This window comes from Medicago sativa, chromosome 6, assembly GCF_051527215.1.
Source record: "Medicago sativa cultivar Bolivia chromosome 6, Bolivia_mono, whole genome shotgun sequence".
Taxonomy (NCBI): Eukaryota; Viridiplantae; Streptophyta; class Magnoliopsida; order Fabales; family Fabaceae; genus Medicago; species Medicago sativa.
The window spans coordinates 2,947,768-2,971,340 of record NC_140754.1 but is presented as its reverse complement, the minus strand read 5'-3'; the positions used below and the strand labels follow the sequence as shown (position 1 = coordinate 2,971,340).

General features: G+C 32.4%; 2 protein-coding genes and 1 long non-coding RNA gene across 8 annotated transcripts; 2 read left to right on the top strand and 1 right to left on the bottom strand.

Annotated features, from left to right (window-relative positions):
- Positions 1–1,320: 1,320 nt before the first annotated feature.
- LOC146912053 (formate dehydrogenase 1, mitochondrial-like) lies at positions 1,321–6,237 on the bottom strand. The gene is made up of 7 exons (XM_085718771.1): positions 6,189–6,237; positions 5,931–6,062; positions 3,630–3,801; positions 2,906–3,446; positions 2,470–2,594; positions 2,265–2,377; positions 1,321–1,605 (listed from the first exon to the last, which is right to left on the bottom strand). The coding sequence occupies exons 2-7, from the start codon at positions 6,024–6,026 to the stop codon at positions 1,492–1,494; spliced, it is 1,161 nt and encodes a 386-aa protein (XP_085574897.1). The 5' UTR covers positions 6,027–6,062; positions 6,189–6,237; the 3' UTR covers positions 1,321–1,491.
- A 1,429-nt stretch (positions 6,238–7,666) lies between these two features.
- Positions 7,667–13,027, top strand: LOC146912052 (uncharacterized). 6 transcript variants are annotated; one of them, XR_015015334.1, is made up of 8 exons: positions 7,669–8,071; positions 8,465–8,517; positions 8,652–8,711; positions 9,163–9,247; positions 9,480–9,572; positions 10,615–10,922; positions 12,215–12,278; positions 12,831–13,027. It is a non-coding gene; the product is annotated as an uncharacterized LOC146912052 (long non-coding RNA). The 6 variants fall into 6 exon arrangements; XR_015015332.1 differs by having other exon boundaries at positions 7,667–8,071; positions 8,465–8,711; positions 9,160–9,247; XR_015015331.1 differs by having other exon boundaries at positions 7,668–8,071; positions 8,465–8,711.
- A 2,727-nt stretch (positions 13,028–15,754) lies between these two features.
- Positions 15,755–23,239, top strand: ERA1 (Prenyltransferase family protein). The gene is made up of 14 exons (XM_085718769.1): positions 15,755–15,929; positions 17,087–17,173; positions 17,280–17,385; positions 18,739–18,774; positions 19,357–19,439; positions 19,563–19,616; positions 20,000–20,051; positions 20,883–20,947; positions 21,599–21,655; positions 21,794–21,866; positions 21,956–22,042; positions 22,116–22,269; positions 22,376–22,500; positions 22,741–23,239. Exons 1-14 carry the CDS (start codon positions 15,799–15,801, stop codon positions 22,975–22,977), a joined length of 1,347 nt encoding a protein of 448 aa, XP_085574895.1. The 5' UTR covers positions 15,755–15,798; the 3' UTR covers positions 22,978–23,239.
- The last annotated feature ends 334 nt before the right edge of the window (positions 23,240–23,573 follow it).

Sequence of the window (23,573 nt, the reverse complement as noted above, 5' to 3'; positions counted from 1 at the left end):
GATCACGCTTGGATGACTTTGTGATACCAAAGACACCATGCTTTTGGACCAAACATTTGGGAGGAAAAAGTTGCATAATAATAGCCCATAAAAAGAAACAACAAAATGTGCAGAAGAATTTTCAAGGAATTTTATTGTAATTTCATGGTTGTCAATAATCTCACATCATCAGGTTATGTAATATAACACGTCACCTAAAATATGTCACATCATTATTTTTTTAGTTAAAAATATGAAAATGGATCAAAACGGTATGATTTTAAAATTGAGGGACCAATTTCATGAGCGAAAACAGAGATGTATAACTATAATTATGCCAACATAAAAAGAAAGCAGAGTAGAGAAAAGTTAGATGAGTCATGTATGTAACACTCGTCTATTCTGTAATATTAATGAGAACTTAATTGATTAAGAAAAATGAAACCAAGAAATAAACGGGTCAAATACATAGAGTGAAATGATTGTTAATTTTTTTATTAAAATTAAAAAAAATATGTATAAATATTACCAAATTACTCTTGATGTATAAACACATTCAATATTAATATTTCATATTGGAAGACAAATTGGTAGTTTTTATCATAGATATGTTCAGAAAAAGAGTAATAAATACATCTAAAAATTTGTAGAGGATCTTAAATTAAGAGACAAACAATTTTTATAAATAGTCTTATAATTAGGAAAAATGAATTATTATATGATAAAACTAGAAATCACACTTCTCACTAAGTAGTAGATATATAACACTTATATACATTTTTATATAATAATATAATAAAAATTTGTCCAAGCTTCAAATTGCTGAAAGACAGGGCTGCTGCGAGCTATTCTTTTGGATTAGAGATTTGGAAGATGATAACATGATTTTTGAATTAGATTCCAAAGTAGTAAGTAGTAGACTTTGAAGCACGGACACTTTTGATCAAAGACGTGTTTGACATTCGACACATGTCTGTGTTTGACACTGACACATACAATTACATTAATTTGTGTTTGTGCATCACAGATAGATCATTTTAATACACATACTTTTGAATCATGAGTTAGGTCATGTAATAAAAGGTTTTATATTTGAGTTTGTTCCAACCTCAAACTTAAGACCTTATGTTGCAACTCTATGTATGAAAGATATTATTCATAATGAACTGATATGAGTTCTCTAGCCTAAAAAAGGTATTCAAACTCAAATGTTATAAATTTGACGAAACAGTTTCTGAAAGATGACATCTTGTGGAGTTGATAACCATGATAAATATTTTCAATTGAAAGGTTGAATTGTTTCAATTTAAACATACACTAATTACTAACAGAACATTCAAATTCAGAAAAAACACAAGAATGATACTTGTGTCCATTGCAGTTTTATTAAACAAGTTTCAATCTCAACAAAGCTGAGTACATTATTACAATGCCGCGGATATCTTTATTTAGTAATTCATTGGCCTTAAAACCACAAGACTCAGAAGTCAGAACCACTCTTCGATACTACATTCACCGGTATTGGCTTGCCAATTGACCCTCCTTCACAATGTAGTTCTGTTCAGGAAAGTCTTCACCCTTAAAGTGCCTCTCAAGCATATCTTTGACTCCAGCAGCATAACGTAACTGAACACATTTCAATTATCATCATAAGTATTTCACCAAAAAATGCAGAAAATGTAGTCAAAGAAGTTAACCAAAGAACAAGGGACAAGGGTATGTATGCTAATGTCTAGAAAACTAAAGACGAAATTGCTCGATTAGTCCTTTATCTTAACCAGTTTAACGTTACTCATTTCAGTATTTATTTTAGTTTCAATCTAGTTCTGCATAGTCTAGAACATTAACAATGTTGGCATTCTAAAACAGTTTTGGATTTTGACTCGTGACACAGTTGATGTATCACATAATCACATTGTATCTATGAAGCACAAACAAGGACACAAACATTGGTAACACTGACACATGTTGGACATTAACACGTGTCGGTGCTACACGATTGTTTGCATTTCTCCTAGTATATGGCCCTACAGTTTGCCTCAAAATTATCATTGGACATTAACACGTGTCGGACGCCAGACACGCCTACAATCTGAAGTGTCGGTGCTACATGATTGTTTGCATTTCTCATAGTACATGGCCCTACAGTTTGCCTCAAAATTATCATTTAAGAGCATGCATGCAAGTGTGAGGGTAAAATGAAAAGAGAAAAAGAATTAAAGGACTAACTCAGAAACTAGAAATTAAGATAAAGGAGTGACGTAATTCTGTCGAAGATAAACTACCTGTGCATCAATGGTAGTTCCAGAAATATGTGGAGTCATAGCATGATTAGGCATGTAGCGCCATGGATGATCTTTTGGGGCTGGTTGTGGGAACCAAACATCACCACTGTAACCTATAAGATGAAACTCAGGTGTTACATTACTTCAAACATAGATTTTTGTTTTGCTTCGAAACACATTTTATGTCAGCTGGTTTTAGAATTACCTGCAACGTGTCCACTAGAACAAGCATCAGCAACTGCTTGTGTATCCATAAGTGCTCCACGAGCATTGTTGACAATCAAGACACCTTTCTTCAACTTAGCAATTCTATTTTTGTCAAACAATCCTCTGAATCACAAAAAATAAAATAAAATCAGTCACTGTTGTTGATTATGACTCGTAGTTTTGAGTAATACTCATAGTTTACTAATAAGTTGATAGAGGTAATCTTGTAAACTAGATCGTAGTATTAACTATTAAGCAGTGGTTATAATCTCTAACCGTAAGCTTGAATACACAACGTATGGAATACATACTCACACACATCATTCAAAACCAAGTCATTTTGATATTGGAATATCTATGAATTCCTTTATTGACTTCAGATTTCAAGCGTCAAAAATAACTTGAATAGAATGCTATTAGTATTAAAATTATACCTTGTCTTATCAGTGAGAGGCATGTTCATAACAATAATGTCGCACTTCGGAAGCATAGCATCAAGATCCTCCTCAAACTGAGCTCCAATTTCTTTCTCCAATCCAGGCTCCATCTTAAGTCTATCATGATACAAAAGGTTACAGTTAAAGGGTTTCAGCCTTTGGAGTAAAAGTTTCCCGATTCGTCCAGCACCAACCGTTCCAACAGTCTTTCCTTCAAGATCATAGGCTCTATGTGCAATGCCAGCAACATTCCATTCTCCAGTAATAGCCTGATGGTAACCAGGCAAGAAATTTCTCACAAGAATGAGAATTCTCATGAGCTCATCCTCAGCAACCGACACAGTGTTGCTTCCTGTGACCTCTGCGACGGTTAAACCAGCAGCAGCCGCTGCATTGAGATCAATGTGATCAGAACCAATGCCGGCGGTTAAAAGCAGCTCTAAATTCTTAGCTTTCTTAATTCTTTCCGCAGTGACATAGGCAGGGTGAAATGGTGTGGATATCAGGACATTGAGATCAGGAATGTGCTTCTCGAGTTCTGGCAACAGGACAACAATTAGTCATAAGTTACAAGCAATCACAAACTTGAGATATTATCTGCATATTTTTGTATTCAAGTAAAATTTTAACCGAAAAAATGTTTAAAATCGTAAGTATATATATTAGTTTAATTACGGCATAGACGTAATAAGAGGGTGGATTAATTTGGCATAATGCTAACCAGAATTGAGTCCTTCTTTGTCATCAGTGACAATGTACTCATGCCCTTGTGATTCCAACCACTCGCGTATACCTAATGCTCCTTCAACACATCCAACAAAATTGGGATTCAAGGAAGCATATTCACCGCCTTTGTAGAACACACCTACAATCTTCTTCTTTCCACCAGAGGCCTATTCTCAACAACAGAAAAGAATATATGGAAATGCATAAGAAAAGTCAAAGAACAAAACAAGCATAGATAAAAGACAGGTTTAACAACCATTTTGATATCTGAATGTATGAGACATTGTTATTATAGTTCTTAAATGATCAAAATTACAAAAATGTAAATTTTGTTAGTCATTTTAGGTACTTTAGTCTTTGAATGTGTGTGTGTGTGTTTTTTTTTTTTTTCGATCAATTTAATCTATAAAATTACAAACAAAAGAGTAACTTGTAAACTACGCCGATAATGCTTCACACATTTAAAGACTAAAATATTTGTTTACCCATAAAAGATAACATTAAATCAACTAAATATATTATATGAATAATTCACTATAATACATGGGCGGATCCACTACATATGAAGGATGTCTATATAAAAATGAAATGTTAGATAAAACTAACGGCTCATTTTCTTCCAATTAACAATTATCAGAGTTACAAATAGATTTCTCCTCGTAAAACAAACCCAAATAAAACTACTAAAACTGTTGTTTCGGGTGAAATTGTATATGATATTTAATTTCATTGGACAAACTTTTTTAACATTATTATTTTAGCTACACCAAAAATTTAGTCCTAGACAAGTATAATGAATGATGATACTAATGTAGGGTTGCACACATTTAATAATGGATAGTGTACGGTGTACCCTACACCAATTTTATTCCACAAAATTTAAAAGGGGGTTTGGAAGAGCTTACGTGGACTGCACTTCTAATATATGTACTTACAAGAAATGAGTGGCGTTTTAGGTCGTTTTAGGTGTTTACACACATATTAAGAAATGCAATGATTAAAAGAAAAATAATGGTTATTTTACCAAATTATCCTTATTAACTATTGGTTAGTTTTAAAAGTAATACTTTAGAAGTAGTGTGCAGAGTATTAATTGAAGGGTACAATTGAAAAGAAAAAGTTATCATTGCATTGGAAACTGAAAGCGACATTCATTTGAAACAATTTTTTTAACTAAAGCGACACTTATTTTGAAACGGATGGAGTATAATATAATGATTATTTTATTTAATTAGAAAGTGATTGTTTTATATTCATAAAAACTTTTCAAAGTGATTATTTTAATTTTCTTTTAATGTTAAATTTTAAAAGTGGTTTTTTTTGCCGAAACCCTGGACATTGCATATATTATGCATTGTCCATACCAACTGAGATAAACTCACGGAATTAAAAGTGGTTTATTATAATATAAGGATGACCCTAAAAAAATAATGCACGGAAACATTTGTTTTTCGGGGTGGCTCCTTTAGTACACCTTGTACTAGGAGTGTTTCACCGCCGTTGTTAATATATCCCATTTTGATTTTTTCAAAAAAAAAAACTTCTAAAAATAATTATTTAATTTTAAAAAATATGATTTTTTTTTTCACAAATACCATGTATGTTGCCCTTAATTAAACATAAGGTCTAAAAACGCACTCTTTTCAATAAAACTCACTGTGTCCTCCGAGCTTAGCTAAGCTCAATTGCTAGTGATAATGCATCATATATGCAAGATTTTGGGTTTCAACTCCAGCCAACAAAAAAACACCCACTCTCTCATTGACCACCGTTAAGACTCATTTATAAAAGGTGAGATCAACTTTAATTTCTTTGAACTTATCTTAACTGATAAGTTTTAAGATAAGTTTGACGAGTATTCAATACACCCTCCGGTCACTATTATAAGCAAAAAAATAATATTGTAGGTTCATTCATTTAATGATGTATGTGGTCTTTATTATAGACTACATACATCATTAAATGAATGAATTCAAAATGTTTTTGCTTATAATAGTGACCGGAGGGTGTATGTGACAAGTGTTGACTGTTGAAAGAGACAAGGGGTGGCATACTGACATCGCGTGAATGTCACGGATCATCAAGATGCATGCAAGAAAGAGCAAAGAAAATTGACATATACCAGATCACACCAAAGCTTCTTTTGAGTTCTTAATTTATCTTTTTTTTATTATTTTTGGATAAATTGAATTGTTAATAATATTAATGATTGCATAAAAATTGATTAAGAAAAGATGAATAAACAAATTGCCAAATGATTGAATGAAATTAAGATGAATGAAAAGATTGAGCTTACATGAAGGTCCCTGGTGATGATGGAAGAAGGTGAAGAAAGTGATGAAATCTTTGAAGAAGCAGTGATCAAGGTTGAAGCAGCACGTTTCATAGCCATTTTCAAACAATTTTTGTTTCAATGAAAGTGATGAAACTGAAAGTATTAGAGAGAAGAAGAAGAAGAATGTTAGTGAAACGTGAAGAGTAAAGAGGGGGGTTTATATAGAAAATTATTGAAAGATAGTAGCAGTCAAAATAGTGAAAGACTGCTTAACTTAACCTGAGTGAGGAAGGCTTTACCCTTTCCTTCCAACTCCTCTCCCTTTCTTGCTTTTTTAATTTAATTAATGTGAATCTATCTATATATAAAAGTTAACCCATGCCAATTTTGAAGCCCTAATTTTTCCTAAACCTAATGACTAAAATTCCTGTTTTACCCTAACCAATAAACATAATAACAATTAAACCGATAAATAAACAATTAAAAGTTAACCCATGCCAATTTTGAAGCCCTAATTTTTCCTAAACCCTAATGACTAAAATTCCTGTTTTACCCTAACCAATAAACATAATAACAAAAGTTAACCCATGCCAATTTTGAAGCCCTAATTTTTCCTAAACCCTAATGACTAAAATTCCTGTTTTACCCTAACCAATAAACATAATAACAATTAAACCGATAAATAAACAATTAAAAGTTAACCCATGCCAATTTTGAAGCCCTAATTTTTCCTAAACCCTAATGACTAAAATTCCTGTTTTACCCTAACCAATAAACATAATAACAATTAAACCGATAAACAATTAAAACCATATTACTATTTTGTTGCTCATAACAGAAGCTTATAACAAAACACCACAACACACACGTTTTCTCTTTCCCAAAACAAAAACGCGTTTCTTCTTCTTCCTCTTATTATCATCACCACCGCCAACCCTAATCTATCTATATATAAAAGTTAACCCATGCCAATTTTGAAGCCCTAATTTTTCCTAAACCCTAATGACTAAAATTCCTGTTTTACCCTAACCAATAAACATAATAACAATTAAACCGATAAATAAACAATTAAAAGTTAACCCATGCCAATTTTGAAGCCCTAATTTTTCCTAAACCCTAATGACTAAAATTCCTGTTTTACCCTAACCAATAAACATAATAACAAAAGTTAACCCATGCCAATTTTGAAGCCCTAATTTTTCCTAAACCCTAATGACTAAAATTCCTGTTTTACCCTAACCAATAAACATAATAACAATTAAACCGATAAATAAACAATTAAAAGTTAACCCATGCCAATTTTGAAGCCCTAATTTTTCCTAAACCCTAATGACTAAAATTCCTGTTTTACCCTAACCAATAAACATAATAACAATTAAACCGATAAACAATTAAAACCATATTACTATTTTGTTGCTCATAACAGAAGCTTATAACAAAACACCACAACACACACGTTTTCTCTTTCCCAAAACAAAAACGCGTTTCTTCTTCTTCCTCTTATTATCATCACCACCGCCAACCCTAATCTATCTATATATAAAAGTTAACCCATGCCAATTTTGAAGCCCTAATTTTTCCTAAACCCTAATGACTAAAATTCCTGTTTTACCCTAACCAATAAACATAATAACAATTAAACCGATAAATAAACAATTAAAAGTTAACCCATGCCAATTTTGAAGCCCTAATTTTTCCTAAACCCTAATGACTAAAATTCCTGTTTTACCCTAACCAATAAACATAATAACAATTAAACCGATAAACAATTAAAACCATATTACTATTTTGTTGCTCATAACAGAAGCTTATAACAAAACACCACAACACACACGTTTTCTCTTTCCCAAAACAAAAACGCGTTTCTTCTTCTTCCTCTTATTATCATCACCACCGCCAACCCTAATCTCCTCACACCTAATCTCCTATTTTCACACCTTTATTTCTTGCTTTTCTCCTCCGCCATCATCATCTACAAATTTATATGCTTCTCCCTTTTTCAACGACAGCCGATCCGTGCCTCCAAGTCGCTGAACTCGACGGCCGATTCATTTATCAACCGTCAACCCTTTTCTGACGTCGGCTGTCGTTGCTTTGCCGCCGGTTCTTACATCAATATGACAATATAAAGAAAAAGATTGTTCATGATGTTCTTAATCTAAGTAAGATCGATTTTGTTCTTAATCTAAAGCCCAATTGTGATTTTTTTCTCTGTTTTTGATTTTGTTTAAGTTTGTGAATTTTGATTAGAATTTTTTTTGGACAGATATTAGTGTTTTCGTTGCATTGATTTCGATTTATGATTCCATTGATGATTTTGGTTTTTTATTCGCTTCCTACATATGAATTCCTCCATACACTTGCATATTTTCTTCTATCAAATTTCATCGCTGTTATGTTTTTAGGTTATAGTATTTTACCACGGAAATAGGTTGCATGTTATCATCCCCAAATTCATAAATGAAATATAAAAATTGTTGGTTCAATTCTGTTTTCCCCTATTACCTGTTTGATGAAATGTTTGATCCTATATCATTTTGTTTTTGTATTTTCAGAGTGATTTATGCACTAATTCTTTGTTTGTGGCTGTTACTCAAATTGGTCTATGGTTAGATGAACAACTTAATTAAACGTTTATCATTTAAGTGTTTATTTATAATCTGATTTTGGTTTTTTATTCCCTTCTATTGATGATTCCTTTTATATTCTATTTCACACTTGCTTATGTTTTGTGACTGGGAGACTTGATGTTCTTGAAACTCTTCTGCTCCTGCTTCTTCTTTTTCGGTTCCTAACAATTTGGTAAGTTTTCCCTTCTTTCCTGTTTATTTTCGTCAATAGTTGTTGCATTTAAATCCTATCTTTGATTTTGTTTTAAAATTATAATTTCATGTCCTCACGATACCCACATGTTATTTCCTACTTCCATTTCTTTTCTTTTAATTTTATGTGTATACCCAGAGAAAACTAATTTAGTTAGAGTCTAATGTTTCGATAAAAAAAAATTAATTTTAATGGGAAATTGATTTTTGAGTATAATTTTGTTTCATTTTATTCTTTTAGTCCCTCCCCACTTAGTGGGATAAGGCTTGGTTGTTGTTGTTGTTGTTGTTGTTGTTGTTGTTGTTGTTGTTGTATTCTTTTAGTTCCTGGTGATTATATTTAGGTTTGTTGTTCCTTAGTATATGTGAAGGCTCGCAATTTTTTTTCCTTACCCGTGGTCAGATTGGTGATAAACTATTTTATGCAGCAGCAATTGCAAATAGTTTACTTGCTTAAGGTTACTTGCTTACCATAATTCTAAATAGTTTACAGCAGAGGTGGGATGAACTATGAAGGTAGTTTTTCACATTCTCTCTTTCTTTTACTATCTTTATTTTTTTTCTCCACATGACTCTCATGCAACACCTTTTCTTTGTGCCATTGAAGTGCTTTGAGTTTTCTCTAAAATAATGAAGTACTTTCATGATCTATGTGAAAAAACTTCCTTGAATTTTGATAATATGTCCTTTTTTTTCCTTCATTTCATTAGTGATCTGGTGTCTGATTTGCACTCTTCCTTTATTGCAGTGTTTTAAATTACAGTGATACATATCCTAACATTAATATGCTTCCAATTCTCAAACGGATTGTACAATATCATATTCCAGTATGGGTTTTCAGGTAATTAATTTCAACAAAATAGACCAATTGACTATTTAATTTTACATTTTGATAGTAAGCTATGTTACAGAATGCTAATTATGTTAATATCAATAAGTTATTTATAAATTAATTAGGTGATTTACTTGCCGTGCATCGAAAAATAGTTCGATTGTGGCAATTTATGTTTAAGTGTTCTAATCTTTTATCTATAATGATGCAGCACTACATGTTGAAAGTTAATCTTTTTTATGTAATTTTTTCTCTTCTTGGTCTTATTTTTATCATAATGGATGAATTTCCGTAGAATTTAGAATTCTTTCTATAAGTCATAACAAATTTAGTTTATCGAGGGACCTTATTCTTTATGTATGATTGCTTGAACCTCCCTGTAATTTGTTAGTACTCTAAAACTTTTGAGAGTTGCTTCTCATTTTTTTGTGAGTATGTTTTGCGTTAGTGATTTTGTTTTAGAAGAAAAAGAGAAATGTTGTATTTGTCTGAGGTAGTAAAATTCTTGATTTTGTTTTATTTGTCCTTTTAATTATGCTCAGGCTAGGTAAGTTGGTTCATTTTCCTGTTTGATGCATTGAGCATGGTTGCATATAGGGTGGTTAAGCATGATTGTTTTATGATACTTATCTTTACATGTGATACCATGTTACTTTTATTCATACTGAATAATGACAAAAGGCCATTACAGTTTGATAATTTCTTAAACTATAATGACTTGATAACTATGCATATTATTATGGCTGAAAGTTAGTGACATGTGAGTTCTTACTTTCTTTTAGAATTAACTTTAATAATCATTCTGAATGTAATAATCATTATTAATTTTTAATAATCATAACAAAGGGCCTGTCGAGATGGTGGAGGAGATTAAGGCGATGTCGTAGACATGGTGTTTACATAGAGTCAGGATTCCTTCATGTTTATTTTATGAGTGGAGTTGAAATCCAAAGGATTGCTTGCTAAGATAACTGTGGAGTTTTGGGTTGGGATCGGTGTTTTACTGGGCTGTTTTCCCTTTTTTGTGACAACAACCGTTCTGTTTTTTCAGGAAGCTCTTTGTTGATGTTTTCCTGTGTTTATTCGCTGTTGTTTTTCCGTTTTTCCCTTTGCTGTGCTGCTGGTCTTTCGGGTAGGCAGCTCGGATTGGTAGAGGGTGTGTGTGCTGACAGGGAACTAATACTTTTGGTGATTGTCTTGAGGTTAGCCGCGTATATCCAGTGCCTACCGACACGGTAATTTTTTCGCCGAAGTACTATTGTTTTTCGCCAAAGTCATGCTCAGAAGTACTTTCTCCGCCGAAGTAATCTCAATCGCCGTCGCCGTAGATCCAGTCTCTTTGATATCACCACCGACACGGTAATTTTTTCGGCAATCTCTTAATAGAAACAATAAAACACCTTTTTGCCTAAATTTGTATTCAATTAGTTACTAATCAATAGAGTAGTATTATGGTATTGCAAAAATGATATTTAATTTTCTATTATTTTTTTGGTTTTCTAATTTTGATTCAATCAAGTTCAATACTATTAAGACTTTTGCCATTTAGGAATTTGAACTATTGTAAAGGAAACAAAAAAGACATAGCAGAAGTGCAACTTTTGCTTTTTTTTTTGTGTGGAAATCCTTTGGTAGTTGTAAAGAAATCTAACAAAACTAGAATCGTTTACTCTATCAAATTCATGGATACTTTCTATTTTTTGGCAAATATCTTCTAATTATGCAAACTAGGACTATGTATGAACCTTGAATGTATACCTAGGTGTTATATGTTAAGTGATTCATTTGTTTAAATGGTTCATTATGTTAGTCCTTTAGGTTTATAATACAAAATTGTGCCTAATGAAAGTCCCTAGCTACATTGAATTTGTAAGTTGAATTCATTTGTTAAGTCATTCATTTTTAAATGGTTCTTTCAATTGAGAACTCCCACTTTACCGTAAGTTGAATTTGTAGCTTTTCTCGCTTTACAGTAAGTTGAATTTGTACCTTTTGCTACTGTTGGTTCGTATATATTATTAGTGCCGTTATTTTTCATGGTATCAATAATCTTAACATAGATCACAAAAAAATGAGAAACTAAGTAAAGCCTTAAATCATTTGGTGTACTGCTTTAATTCCATTAATGACATGTAGCATGGATTATGTATACTTTGAACGAAGAGATTAATCACTATTTAAAGAATGAAGATCCTGCAAACTTGGTTGGATTTGACATCCTTATGCACCAAATAGTACCTTTGATAGCTCATTAGTACATATTGTTGGCTTTCTTATTTGAATTTTATTCATGGCATCCTTCGCACACATTTGTTAACAGTCCAAACATTATTTCTTTCTTATTTTGTTTTCAAAGCATTCATATTCTTAAAGTATTTATTTGCTGTTATTCATTTTATAGTTTATTTGACTTCAAATCTAGCTGCATGGTTGGGACTTATGATCTCAAAGCATGTATGAGTTTTCTCTCTATTCTACTGCTAGATTTTTTTTTGAAGAACATTGGTGATTATAGCATTGCAATTTGTCTGAGAACTAAGAATTTCTGTTTAGAAAGCTATTTGTGATTGTGCTCTTTTGATCTATTCTTTAGACACCTTATGCTTAATTTAGAGTATTTCTTATAATATGTATGGTTTTTTTAATTGCAGGATTGCATGAAAAAAATGTGTAACAGCCCGCAAGTTGTGTTAGTATGGACAGAAATAACCAACAGTGATTTAAAAACGTTAGAATACTCCCTCCGTCCCTTAATGTAACCCCCATTTGCATTTTTCACATTTCTTAAGAAAAGTTGTCAGTGTAATTAATGTGTCTGTTTTGTGTATTAATATTACCAAATTGTCCTTTGTTTGTATGTGTATTAAATTTGTCTATTCATATTTGAAGACAAGTTAGTAGTATTAATTAGGGGTATGTTTAGGAAAAAAGTAATAAATGCATCTAGTAATTTGAAAAGGAGGTTACATTTAGGGACAAAAATAAAATCAAATGGGTGGTTACATTAAGGGACGGAGGGAGTATATCTTATAAGATTATAAGGTTTATGTTTGTTCTCTGCATGCATTTCAAGAGTTTACTCGGCAAGCGTTGATATATATCTTATAATATTTGATGTATCTGGACATCTCTCTGAGTAATAAAAGTTGATGTATTTGGTACACATTTTGAAGCGAATACATTAACTTTCGTTGAATTATTTTTGTTAATATTTTGTTAAGTAAGTGTATGATTTACATGATCTGAACAACTTTGTGTTTATGTTAGGTATCTGCAATTCCAGTGGAGGCAGAACAGGTCAAGAATCAAGATAGGCCTTGAGTTGCCAAAGAGATATTTTTGTGAATATTAAATTGGGACTGTACGATATAATCTTGCTTTTGTCTACTACTTTTACACTGTATATGACCTGTGCGGCAGCACGGGTGACATCTACTTAACGACTCACAACTGTAGACGACTCATGCTATTTCAATATTATGTTATATTCGCGGAGTAGATGTTTCATTATAAAATGAACTATGCCATTGCACTTTTATATTAATATTTTATTTCATTGTCAATTATTACTATTGATATGACCCGTGCGTCAGCACGGGTCGATGGTCTAGTATATGTAAAATTCTTATTGGGTTTCTAAACTGTGTCTACAATAACAATCAAGTTTTATGTCATTAAGTTGAATCGGCTTTGTGATGAGGTGCAAAACAAAAAAACTTGAAGGAGGTCATTCATTCTAGTTATACTTTCGTCAAAAGATGTTTAATTGCGGAGTTTTAATGGTTCTAATGCATAGTGTTGATATGATTACATTTAATTTTTAATCTCACGTAGGAGTCCATCATCTTCTATTAAACCGAACCTTGTTGATAAATTTTTTTGTGGTGGTCGAAGTTTGAACTCCAAACCTTGCATATATCATATGCATTGTCCATATTAATTTAAAATTAACAGTGTATACAAAATTGAAATTCAATTTTTAATCTCACGTGAGAGAAATAAATAGAAGCATATAAATGAGGAGATAAACTTTGACTAACTTTAGTAAAGTTCACATTGAGTAATATTTGACTTTGATTTTTTATTTTTTTAGAAATACTTATTATAATTTTGAATATAAAAAGAATATATACATATTAGTTTTGAACATGGTTATATTTAATTAATTTTTTCATAAAAAAATATTTAATTAATACTATTATATTTAATAATGACATTATATTAAAAAAATTAAATTTATATAATTAAGAAAATTTTATTGTACTTTATTACAACAACTTTTTTAAAAAGTTATGAAAAAAAATTAAAGTTTAAATCCCTTTTAAAAGAGAAGTTCACATTTACTCTCCGTCAATGCATCTTTTTTTGTAATCTGGTTTCGCGTCCGTACGCGGGTTTGCTGGATTGCGCCCGTGTGTGAGTGTTTGTTTTGTTAGGATTGACTAGGGTTGATCGTATGGTATGTTTTATCACGTTGTATCCCCCGTTTGGGTTGTACTTGGGTCAGGTCTAATGTCCCCTGGCCTCTGTATCATTTTACTTTTATTTATATAAATATTTGCCTAAAAAAAGAAGAAGTAAAAGAACAATTATGAAAACAAAAAAGAGACTGTGTTCTTTTCTATTAGCATGATACTATTGACTTATATCATGTAAGTGTTGCTTTCATGGTCTACGTGTCACTCATGTCATTAAGAATTTGCATTTGTTTTCTCTTTTGTCTTTTGTATCATTGTGTTTATTGAGGTTGAATTTCTTTGTGTGCCATCACCTCATCTTATCTTAGTACAAGAGATTTGACAAACTTAATCTCAACCATTACTATAAAAAGAAATAAAATGAATTATTATTAGGGTTAATTAAGTTTTTAGTCCCTATAAATATTCACAGTTTTGATTTTAGTCCTATAAAATAAAATCACACTTTTTAGTCCCTGTGACATTTTCCTTAAGCATTTTAGGGACCAAAAATGTTGATGGAAATTTTTTATAGGGACTAAAAATGCTAATGGAAAATTTTTATAAGGACTAAAAATGTTGATGGAAAATTTTATAAGGACTAAAAAGTGTGATTTTATTTTATAGGGACTAAAAACAAAATTCTGAATATTTACAGGGACCATTTACTTAATTAACCCTTATTATTATTCACCCTAAAGAAGTCATATCATCATAAAAATGTAAGATTAATGTTAAATTATCTAAATTAATTATTGATTCAATCAACAATTTGGGTTACATGCTTAGTCTAATTGGCAAAAGGATAATGTTAGATGATGCGAAAAAATCTAAAACGAAATTCGACGAATGTATCAATTGTGAGTTTTTTTTTTGTCAAGTAGGCTAGTGGCTAGAGCTCACACAATTTAATTTTGGAGAAGTGGAGTGTCCGGGGTTCGAACATCGGCCCCTGCATATAAAATGCGATATCCCTACCAACTGAGTTAAACTCACGGGATTCAATTGTGAGTTTTAATTACAACCAATTATTGTATTCCAACTATTGAGAGTATTATATAATTTGTCTTTATTAAAAAAAATTAATATTCACCAACCACCCGTGTAATGCGAAAAGTGGAGGTGTTATATTAATTTTGTTATTTTTGAAGTAAAACAGAAGAATTGAGCCTTCATCAAATTTCACATGTTTTTTTTTTTTTTGAGAGCAAATTTCACATGTTAGTGGTTCGCATTATTTAGCATTGCTCTTAGTAAAAAATGTCCATATCACTAGATTGAAAACTCTTATTCGGGTTCGAACCTTAGAGGTTGCAGTTGTGTGTGACTTTCTTGGGGTTTGGCAATTCGTTTACAAATAAAAAAAAAATAAAAATTAACCGAGGTTATAAATTTTTTATTGGTGGCGAATAAAGAATCGAATCTTGTGTTAGAGATATATGAATTAAGTGTAGAGAAGTGAGACATTATGGATTCAATCTCAAAATTTTTTAATACAAAAGTATATATTGAAATTGTTAGATTGAACACTTTCATCCATCTTCAAATTCAAATGTTACATATGCATGTAAGTTTTAATGATATTTCTCACTTCGTCTACAACAAAACAAAAAAGATGAGTTTAGCGGTGCCCTTAAAAATACAAGTCATGATTAGGTTGGGCCTGAAAGATTAACAAATGTTTAGAGGCCCAAATCTCTTAATGAGAAAACAAACAAGCTTAATTATCCGTTCAATTTTTACACTGTCAGTTTCAGAAAGCACCGACGGTGTAACCGATGGAACCTTCATCTGCGGCGGAGACACCATCACCGACGGTGAGTCAAAGAGATCAATGGATGGTAGAATCACAAGTGTTTCAGATTTATCAACTCTTCTCTACTATTCCTCCTAACGCTCAATCCCTCATGTAACTATCTTCTCTCTCTTCATTCTCAATTTCTCAAATTTTCAATCTCAAAATTAAATTTTATGTTTTTATAATTTTCTCTTTGTTCATGGTATTTAAGAGTTAGTTAGATTAGTTATACTTGTCGTTAAGAGTTAGTTAGATTAGTTATACTTGTCATCCCAGTAGCAGTGACACTTCTGATCAAAGACGTGTCCCAGTGTTGTGAGTGTCATACACCGAATAATTATAGCAGTTAATGGTTAGTTAGATTAGTTGTACTTGTTTTCTCTGTAGCACCAGTGGCATGTCTAATTGAATGCGTGTCCGTGTCTGGCACGTGTAAGTGTCTGACACCGAACATGTCATTACATTCAATTATGCTATTTTGTCAAATAAGTTTGTTAATAGGTAGTTAAGACTTAAGAATTAGTTAGATTAGTTATACTTGTTCGAAGCTGTGTCCCAACATTGAAACATGTCAGTACATTCAATAATGTTATTTTCTCAAAAAAGTTTGTTAATAGGTAGTCAAGACTTGAGAATTAGAACTCAATTGGGTTGGCTTGGTGGTGTTGACTTAGGACCTTGGAGTGTGCTCCTCTCAAGGTCTCAGGTTCGATTCTCAGGATGCCAATTTTGGTGGGCTAGTTTGACCTCTTCAACAATATTTTTTTTTTTTTTTTGAGAATTAGTTAAATTAGTTATATTTGTTATCTCAGTAGGACCGACACCTGTGATCGAAGGTGTTTCCCGACACCGAAACATGTTACATTCAATTATGTCATTTTCTCAAATAAGTTTGTGAATAGTTGGTTAAGAATTAGTTAAATTAGTTATACTTGTTAGCTCTATAGCACCGACATTTCTGATCCAAGGGGTGTCCACTCCACTGTTCGACACGTGTAAGTGTCCAATACCAAAACAATGTCATTACATACAATTATGTCATTTTCTCAAATAATATCGTGTGCCGACGTGTCATCCTGTGCTGTTTCTGGTGTTTAAATTATGCACATGTTTTATTCCTCTTTCGTGGGCACAGAACTTGCATTATGTACAGATTTAATGGATGATACCTGGTTAATCTTGCCTGATGTCATATAAAGTTTGTTAATAGGCAGTTAAGAGTTAGTTAGGTTAGTTATACTTATTATCTTCTTCATTTTACGTTTCAGGTTGGAGTTGCAACGAGATAAACACATCGAGTATCTTTCTAAAGGACTTCGCCATCTCGGTTCAGCTTTTTCAGTTTTAGATGCAAAGTATCTACGTCTTTCTATTTTGATTTTTTGTGTGATTGTTGTGAATTCTGTTATTAGTTTTTGATATTTGAAAAAAAATGAAGTGTTTTTGTGGTTTATGGTGCAGTCGACCGTGGCTGTGTTACTGGATTATTCATGCAATTGCTTTGTTGGGAGAAACTATTGATGATGAACTTGAAGATAACACAGTTGATTTTCTTAACCGTTGCCAGGTTTATTTTATTTTCATATCACTTGACTTATTATGAATGAATAAATGAGTTATTATTTTAATTTTGGAATTTAATTGCTATACACCGATGGTATGAAGGTTTTATTTAGACAACATCTAATTATATCTTAGAGTTTAATGAACATACAATGTCACTATAAATCAGTTTTTCTTTTACACTGTTATCCAATTTGTGACAACCATTTTTCCATTTCATAAAATTAATTTCAGAATACTCTTATAAAAGTCGGATGATTTGGCAAAATACTGAATTGGATTTTTTATCGAAAGTGTAAAACTAGTTTAGACTAACATGACATATCCTTTTAATCCTTATATCTTAATGTAGACATTTTTATTTTATTTTATGATTGGCCTAGTGGCCCACACACAGGGGAAGGAGGAAGTGTGGTGACCCGGCATCGAACTTGGATTCTACATAAAATGTGCTTACAGCCAAGCCACTATGTTGTAATAACGAGTAGTCGAGGACTAATGTAGACATTTGTATATCTATTTTAGGAAATAATATTATAAATGACACCATTGTGAAATATCAAATATGATTAAAAATGATTGTATGTCTCCGCAAAATATTTGCACAATGTCGTTGCATAGGTGTTAAACTCTTCATTTTATGTGTTTCTGATTCAAACTTGTGTTTTTAATTCAAACTTCCATTTGATGCATGCATCCAATCATATTTCATGATATCTACACGTCATGATGTTACTTTTTCTTTTATTTACAATGTGATGTGAGTCTTTAGATTATCTTGGCAAATAAAACATTATTAACCGAAAATGAAAACTAAGGAAGAACTAAGCGCCACATTGGAAATTCATTTCCTTGAACAAGAATAACTTGAAGTATGCAATGAACATTGTTGTTTTGATGGGCATGAGCAAGTTTTTAAATTGTGTTTGCATCTCAGTTCTTGATATTGCGGAGAATCACGGTTAAATGCATGTGTAATCATGGTCACAGGGGCCTAAAAAACTTTGATGATTTTTAAAACTTAGTGTATGAGTATACATTGATAGCACAACTAAGTTTTATCTGTACATTCAATCATATTTTACTATCAATCATGATAATACTTCTTAAAATTTGTTTATACTGTGCGAAGATAGTAAGATATGACTAGACATTTGTGTGTTTGTATTGTCAATGTATAGTTATAATTATGCACTATGTACTTGTTTTTATTGAGTGTCAAACCTAGCCCAGATGATCCATTTAGTTGTGATGTTTTATGTTATTTGCTTTAAGAGAGGATTTCTTAGATTATACTTTATCCTCATTATCACATATCTACCTCTTTATGAATCTCTTGTTTTTCAAATGCCAACAGGATCCAAATGGTGGATTTGCTGGGGGACCTGGCCAGGCAAGCAACTGTTGCACTTTTTTACCTAGTTCTAGTCGAACATCTATCTATAGTTTTGTTGAATTTTATTCTTAACTTCTCTCTCTTTGTAACTGTATTTTATTGTCTCTTGCTGCCACCTCTTATGCATATCCATAGAAACTAATACCATAGTTAGTTTTAAGTATAATATCTCCATAATTGTATATTATATATAATATATAGCTCTTTCTTTTACGAAGACAATGAGAATATGTCAAAGGGTGGTTTGGTATCATGGTTCATGCATGGTTCAGTTGTGTGAAGTATGAAGGCAGTTATGTTTGAGTTCGAGCCAAGTTCAGTTGAATAAGTTTCAGCGCTTTATTTTTATCTCCTTTCCCCAATTTTGTTGATTGAGTTATAGTCAATAAGTACTTTATAATCTTATATTTTCCATGTAATGCATATTCCATGTATCTGTTGGGTCAATTTTTTGCTGTAACTGCAGTACTTCCTGGAAGGACCATAATAGTTTTCAAAATTTTATGTTGCGTCTTTCCTTTATATTCTTTAATTGTTCAAAAAGCATAATGCTTATAATATCTTTGAAATCTTCCTCAGATGCCTCATCTTGCCACAACTTATGCTGCAGTAAATACTCTTATTACTTTGGGTGGTGATAAAGCTTTGGCATCAATTAATAGGTGGTCAGTTTATTCTTTTCAAAGCATGCTCTAGCAATATTTTGTCTTATCTTTTGTTCGGTAGAGTTCTGTTCTCCTGTATTTGGAATTGATTTGTTTACACTTTCAAAATATTATTCTCAGAGTTAAATTGTATGGGTTTATGTGGCGGATGAAACAGCCAAATGGGGGATTCAGGTATGTTATCATATCCATCTCCATGCCTTCAATTAACAATAAGAAATTAGATTGATGCCTGCCCATATTCATTTTATTGTATCTTGTCACTTTGACGTGTGAATGCTTGCACACATTGCAATAATTCACACACATGAGCGATGCCAGATTTTGATTTGGTAATGTTTGTGGGGACGGTTGTTTGAAAATATAAATATGCTATCCTGCACAAATTTAAATGGTGCGACTTTGAGTAGTGTGTTTTTTGAACAACTTTGAGTAGTGTGTTAAAAGCATTTCTTAATGCTGATTATTTTGTTGACACTTTCAGAATTTATTTGGGGAACCATCTTTTTGTTTTTATTCATTAGTTTTATTTTTCAATCATCAAATGTTTTATTCAGGATGCATGATGAAGGAGAAATCGATGTTCGAGCATGCTACACTGCCATTTCTGTAAGTTGGTTTTCTCTGTTTCTGTGTCTTTCTTCCACACATGCTTATGTGTAGATGTGTTAATATGCACAGACATTGCACCTTTTTGGATCTCATCATGCATAGTTATACTAGTTTTTTGTTTGTTTTTAGAGTTATACTAGTTATTATGATGGTCATTTTATTCTATTAGACATGGCCTGGATAGCGTATTACTAGTTAGGAATGAAAGGATGCTAAAGTTGTTGGCTAACTTTGACCTATGTTGTCAATAGTGCCACTACAGCGTGCACTATAGCAGAATAGCGTAGCATTGGTAGGGTTCGGCACAACGCCGTCTTCCTGCGAGCCGCCTTCAGCAATGGCGGTTATCGCGTCTGCGAACTATGGTGAAATCACGAGCAGTTGTCGCGTTCGTGAACTGCGGCCTCTACCTGTAATCACACCCGCCATTAGGGTTTCAGGGCAAAACTCCTTGAAAGTCTATATTTTTCAAGTGTTTTCTGTATAAATGTCAATTCTAACCCTTTAAGTGACCTACTATATTAATATTTCAATTCCCACGTTTATTTTCTTGTGTTTTATTTGCATTTGTTCCCCACTTTCTTCTATGTTTTCTTTGTCTTTCATTTGCTTGTGTTCGTTCTGCATTCGTTGTTTCATTTGCTTCTTTCGTTTGCGTTCGTTTGGGGTTCGGCACTACGTGCAGCTATATGAGAATTACAACATAGACTTATACTTTTTCTACCATTGTCCTCTATGATTTTCATTGTGGGAGGGGAACACTTTTAAAGCTAAGGCTGGTATAAAAAGATATCTATTTAATAACACTGGGAATCTTGTTGGAACCAGGTAGCAAGTATTCTAAACATTTTGGATGATGAGCTGATCAAGAATGTTGGAGACTTCATTTTAAGGTTAGTTTCAAGATGAGCTTGCTTTAATTTTGGAATTAAATCGAACTAAGTGTTTCCAGCTTGATTGTACAATATTATAATATTAATTTCAAGAAGCACTTGCAATGTTTAGACTAGAAACTTTGTACTAGTCTAACTCATTACTTTTGTTCCTACAACTTTGATTCTTGAATGGTTTTCCTTAAGATCAATTTGCAAGGGTTAAGTATGCTTGCATTTGAGAAAACGTTTTTAAGGATCTCTTTACAAGTCTGTGGGGCCTCACACGTGACCTTTAAATTATAAACACTGGTAACAATTCAAAGTGGTATTAGTCATGACTTTGGTGGTATGGTGGCGAGGGTAACTAAATTCTCTCCATTTTTGCTAATCTAGTGGTTTTGGCAATAAGGCAAACTGTCATCTTTTCATTAACTATAATTGAAAGTCGCACTAGCCACAATGTTGGTGCCTTTGGGAAATGCTGTATTGGGGTGTCGAGTTCTCTCCATTTTTTGTTATTTTGTGTATTTGAAGGTTTCGTAGAACTCTGGGTTTCTTGCTGTGTACAATAGTTCTTTTTGTCAACTAGAAAAGTGAAATAATTGATTGCATGCAGTGTACTGTATGTTATGTAATACACGTCTTATACACTATATTGTTTCTTTGCAGCTGTCAAACATATGAGGGAGGCATTGCTGGTGAGCCTGGTTCTGAGGCTCATGGTGGGTATGTATCATCATACTTTCCAACCGTCCTTTCTCTCATTTCTCTTTATACCTCTTCACAATTATATTATTTGGAATAAAAAATCAACCTACCCTAATGATAAGTTATCTTATATTTTTACTATTTTTTTTTTATCAGGTATACCTTTTGTGGATTAGCTGCAATGATTTTGATTGGTGAGGCTAATCGCTTGGATCTGCCTCGTTTACTTGTAAGAGAATTGCTTTTTTTAGTGGCTTTCCACTAGTTTTATGAACTTTTTAAATTGTATGAAATATGACTTATGTTTCTTTTCTTCAGGATTGGGTTGTATTTCGGCAAGGTAAGGAGTGTGGATTTCAGGGGAGAACGAATAAATTGGTGGATGGATGCTACTCGTTTTGGCAGGTGATTGAAATTTTATATTTTCTTCAGCAGTCTTCTCTGTGATATAGTTGGCTAAAAACATGAAAGTATTCAGGGAGGTGCTGTTGCACTATTGCAAAGATTACAATCTGTTATTGACGAACAAATGGTAGAGGCATCACAGTCTTTTACGAAATCTGATTCGCCTGAAGAAAAGGAAAGTTTGGCCGGAACATCAAGTCATGCAACTTCCCATATCAGGCGTGAAGGTAGGTTGCCTTTGATGCACATATTTGAAAAATTTCATTCATGGAATTTCTTTCTATTTTCATTTCTCAGCACATCAGCACTCATTTTTAACTCTAATTCTTGTAGGCATGAGTAAACCTTGTTCATCTGATGTTAAAAATATTGGTAATAACTTTATTAATGAGTGGAGAGCCAGTGAACCACTTTTTCACAGCATTGCTTTACAGCAATATATTCTTTTATGTGCACAGGTATTATTTTTTATATTTTGTACATTGGTTTCGTGTCTTGATCCTTGTGTTTTTTCATTTCTTTCCAAAGATACCTTACTTGATCCCTTGACAGTTTGAAATGGGAATTCTGCTTTATACAATTGCATCTTACCCAAGAATTTGAACATTTGTTTTGATTCATCTGACATTATATTTTTTAAATATGCAGATGCTTATATTTAAATTTCTGTAACTGTAATTTGTGCTTGATTGATGCAGGAGCAAGACGGTGGACTAAGGGACAAACCGGGTAAACGGAGGGATCACTATCACTCGTGTTACTGTTTAAGTGGTCTCTCATTGTGCCAGTATAGTTTGTCCAAGCGCCCAGATTCTCCACCATTACCTAAGGTAGTAATGGGTCCTTACTCCAATCTCTTAGAACCCATCCATCCTCTCTTTAATGTTGTTTTGGAACGATATCGTGAAGCTCATGAATTCTTTAGTGGTTTGTAACTGGTGACATGGTTTTAGCTACCAAGAGCTCTATCTGTTGAATGTAAAATGTAACATAAATGCATTGGAACATCACATAGAAATAGGAAATGTCAAAAAAACATTATTGGATGGAATTCATGTGAATCTTATGAACTTGCTTGGTTTTCATTCCTCATTTGATTTGGCCCTTCCTAAGGGGGTATGATTTACAAGAGTTGTACCAAATAAGACTAAAAGAGTGTGTTACTTACATATCTTATAGAGATATCTTTTATATTGAGTTGGATGGATTGAACCAAAATTAGGTGAATCAATGCTCTGTCGAGTCTGGAAAGGATGAGATAAGAACCAGTGAAAAATTGGAGAAACTATTAATTAAACTGATGCACAATAGGTGGTTGTTTGGTTTGATCTTTCCTCGATCTAAATCAAAAATGTTATCGAGTGCCCCCGAGGCACTCTTTAAAGATCCCAAATTTAGTAATTATTCTTTTTAAAAGGCAATTATGACAATTTTCAATGCATTGAATACACAATTTTACATAAAAGTTTACCATTTAAAGTGCTTAAAGAGTGCCTCCGGGGCACTCGATAACATTTCCCTTTTTATAAAT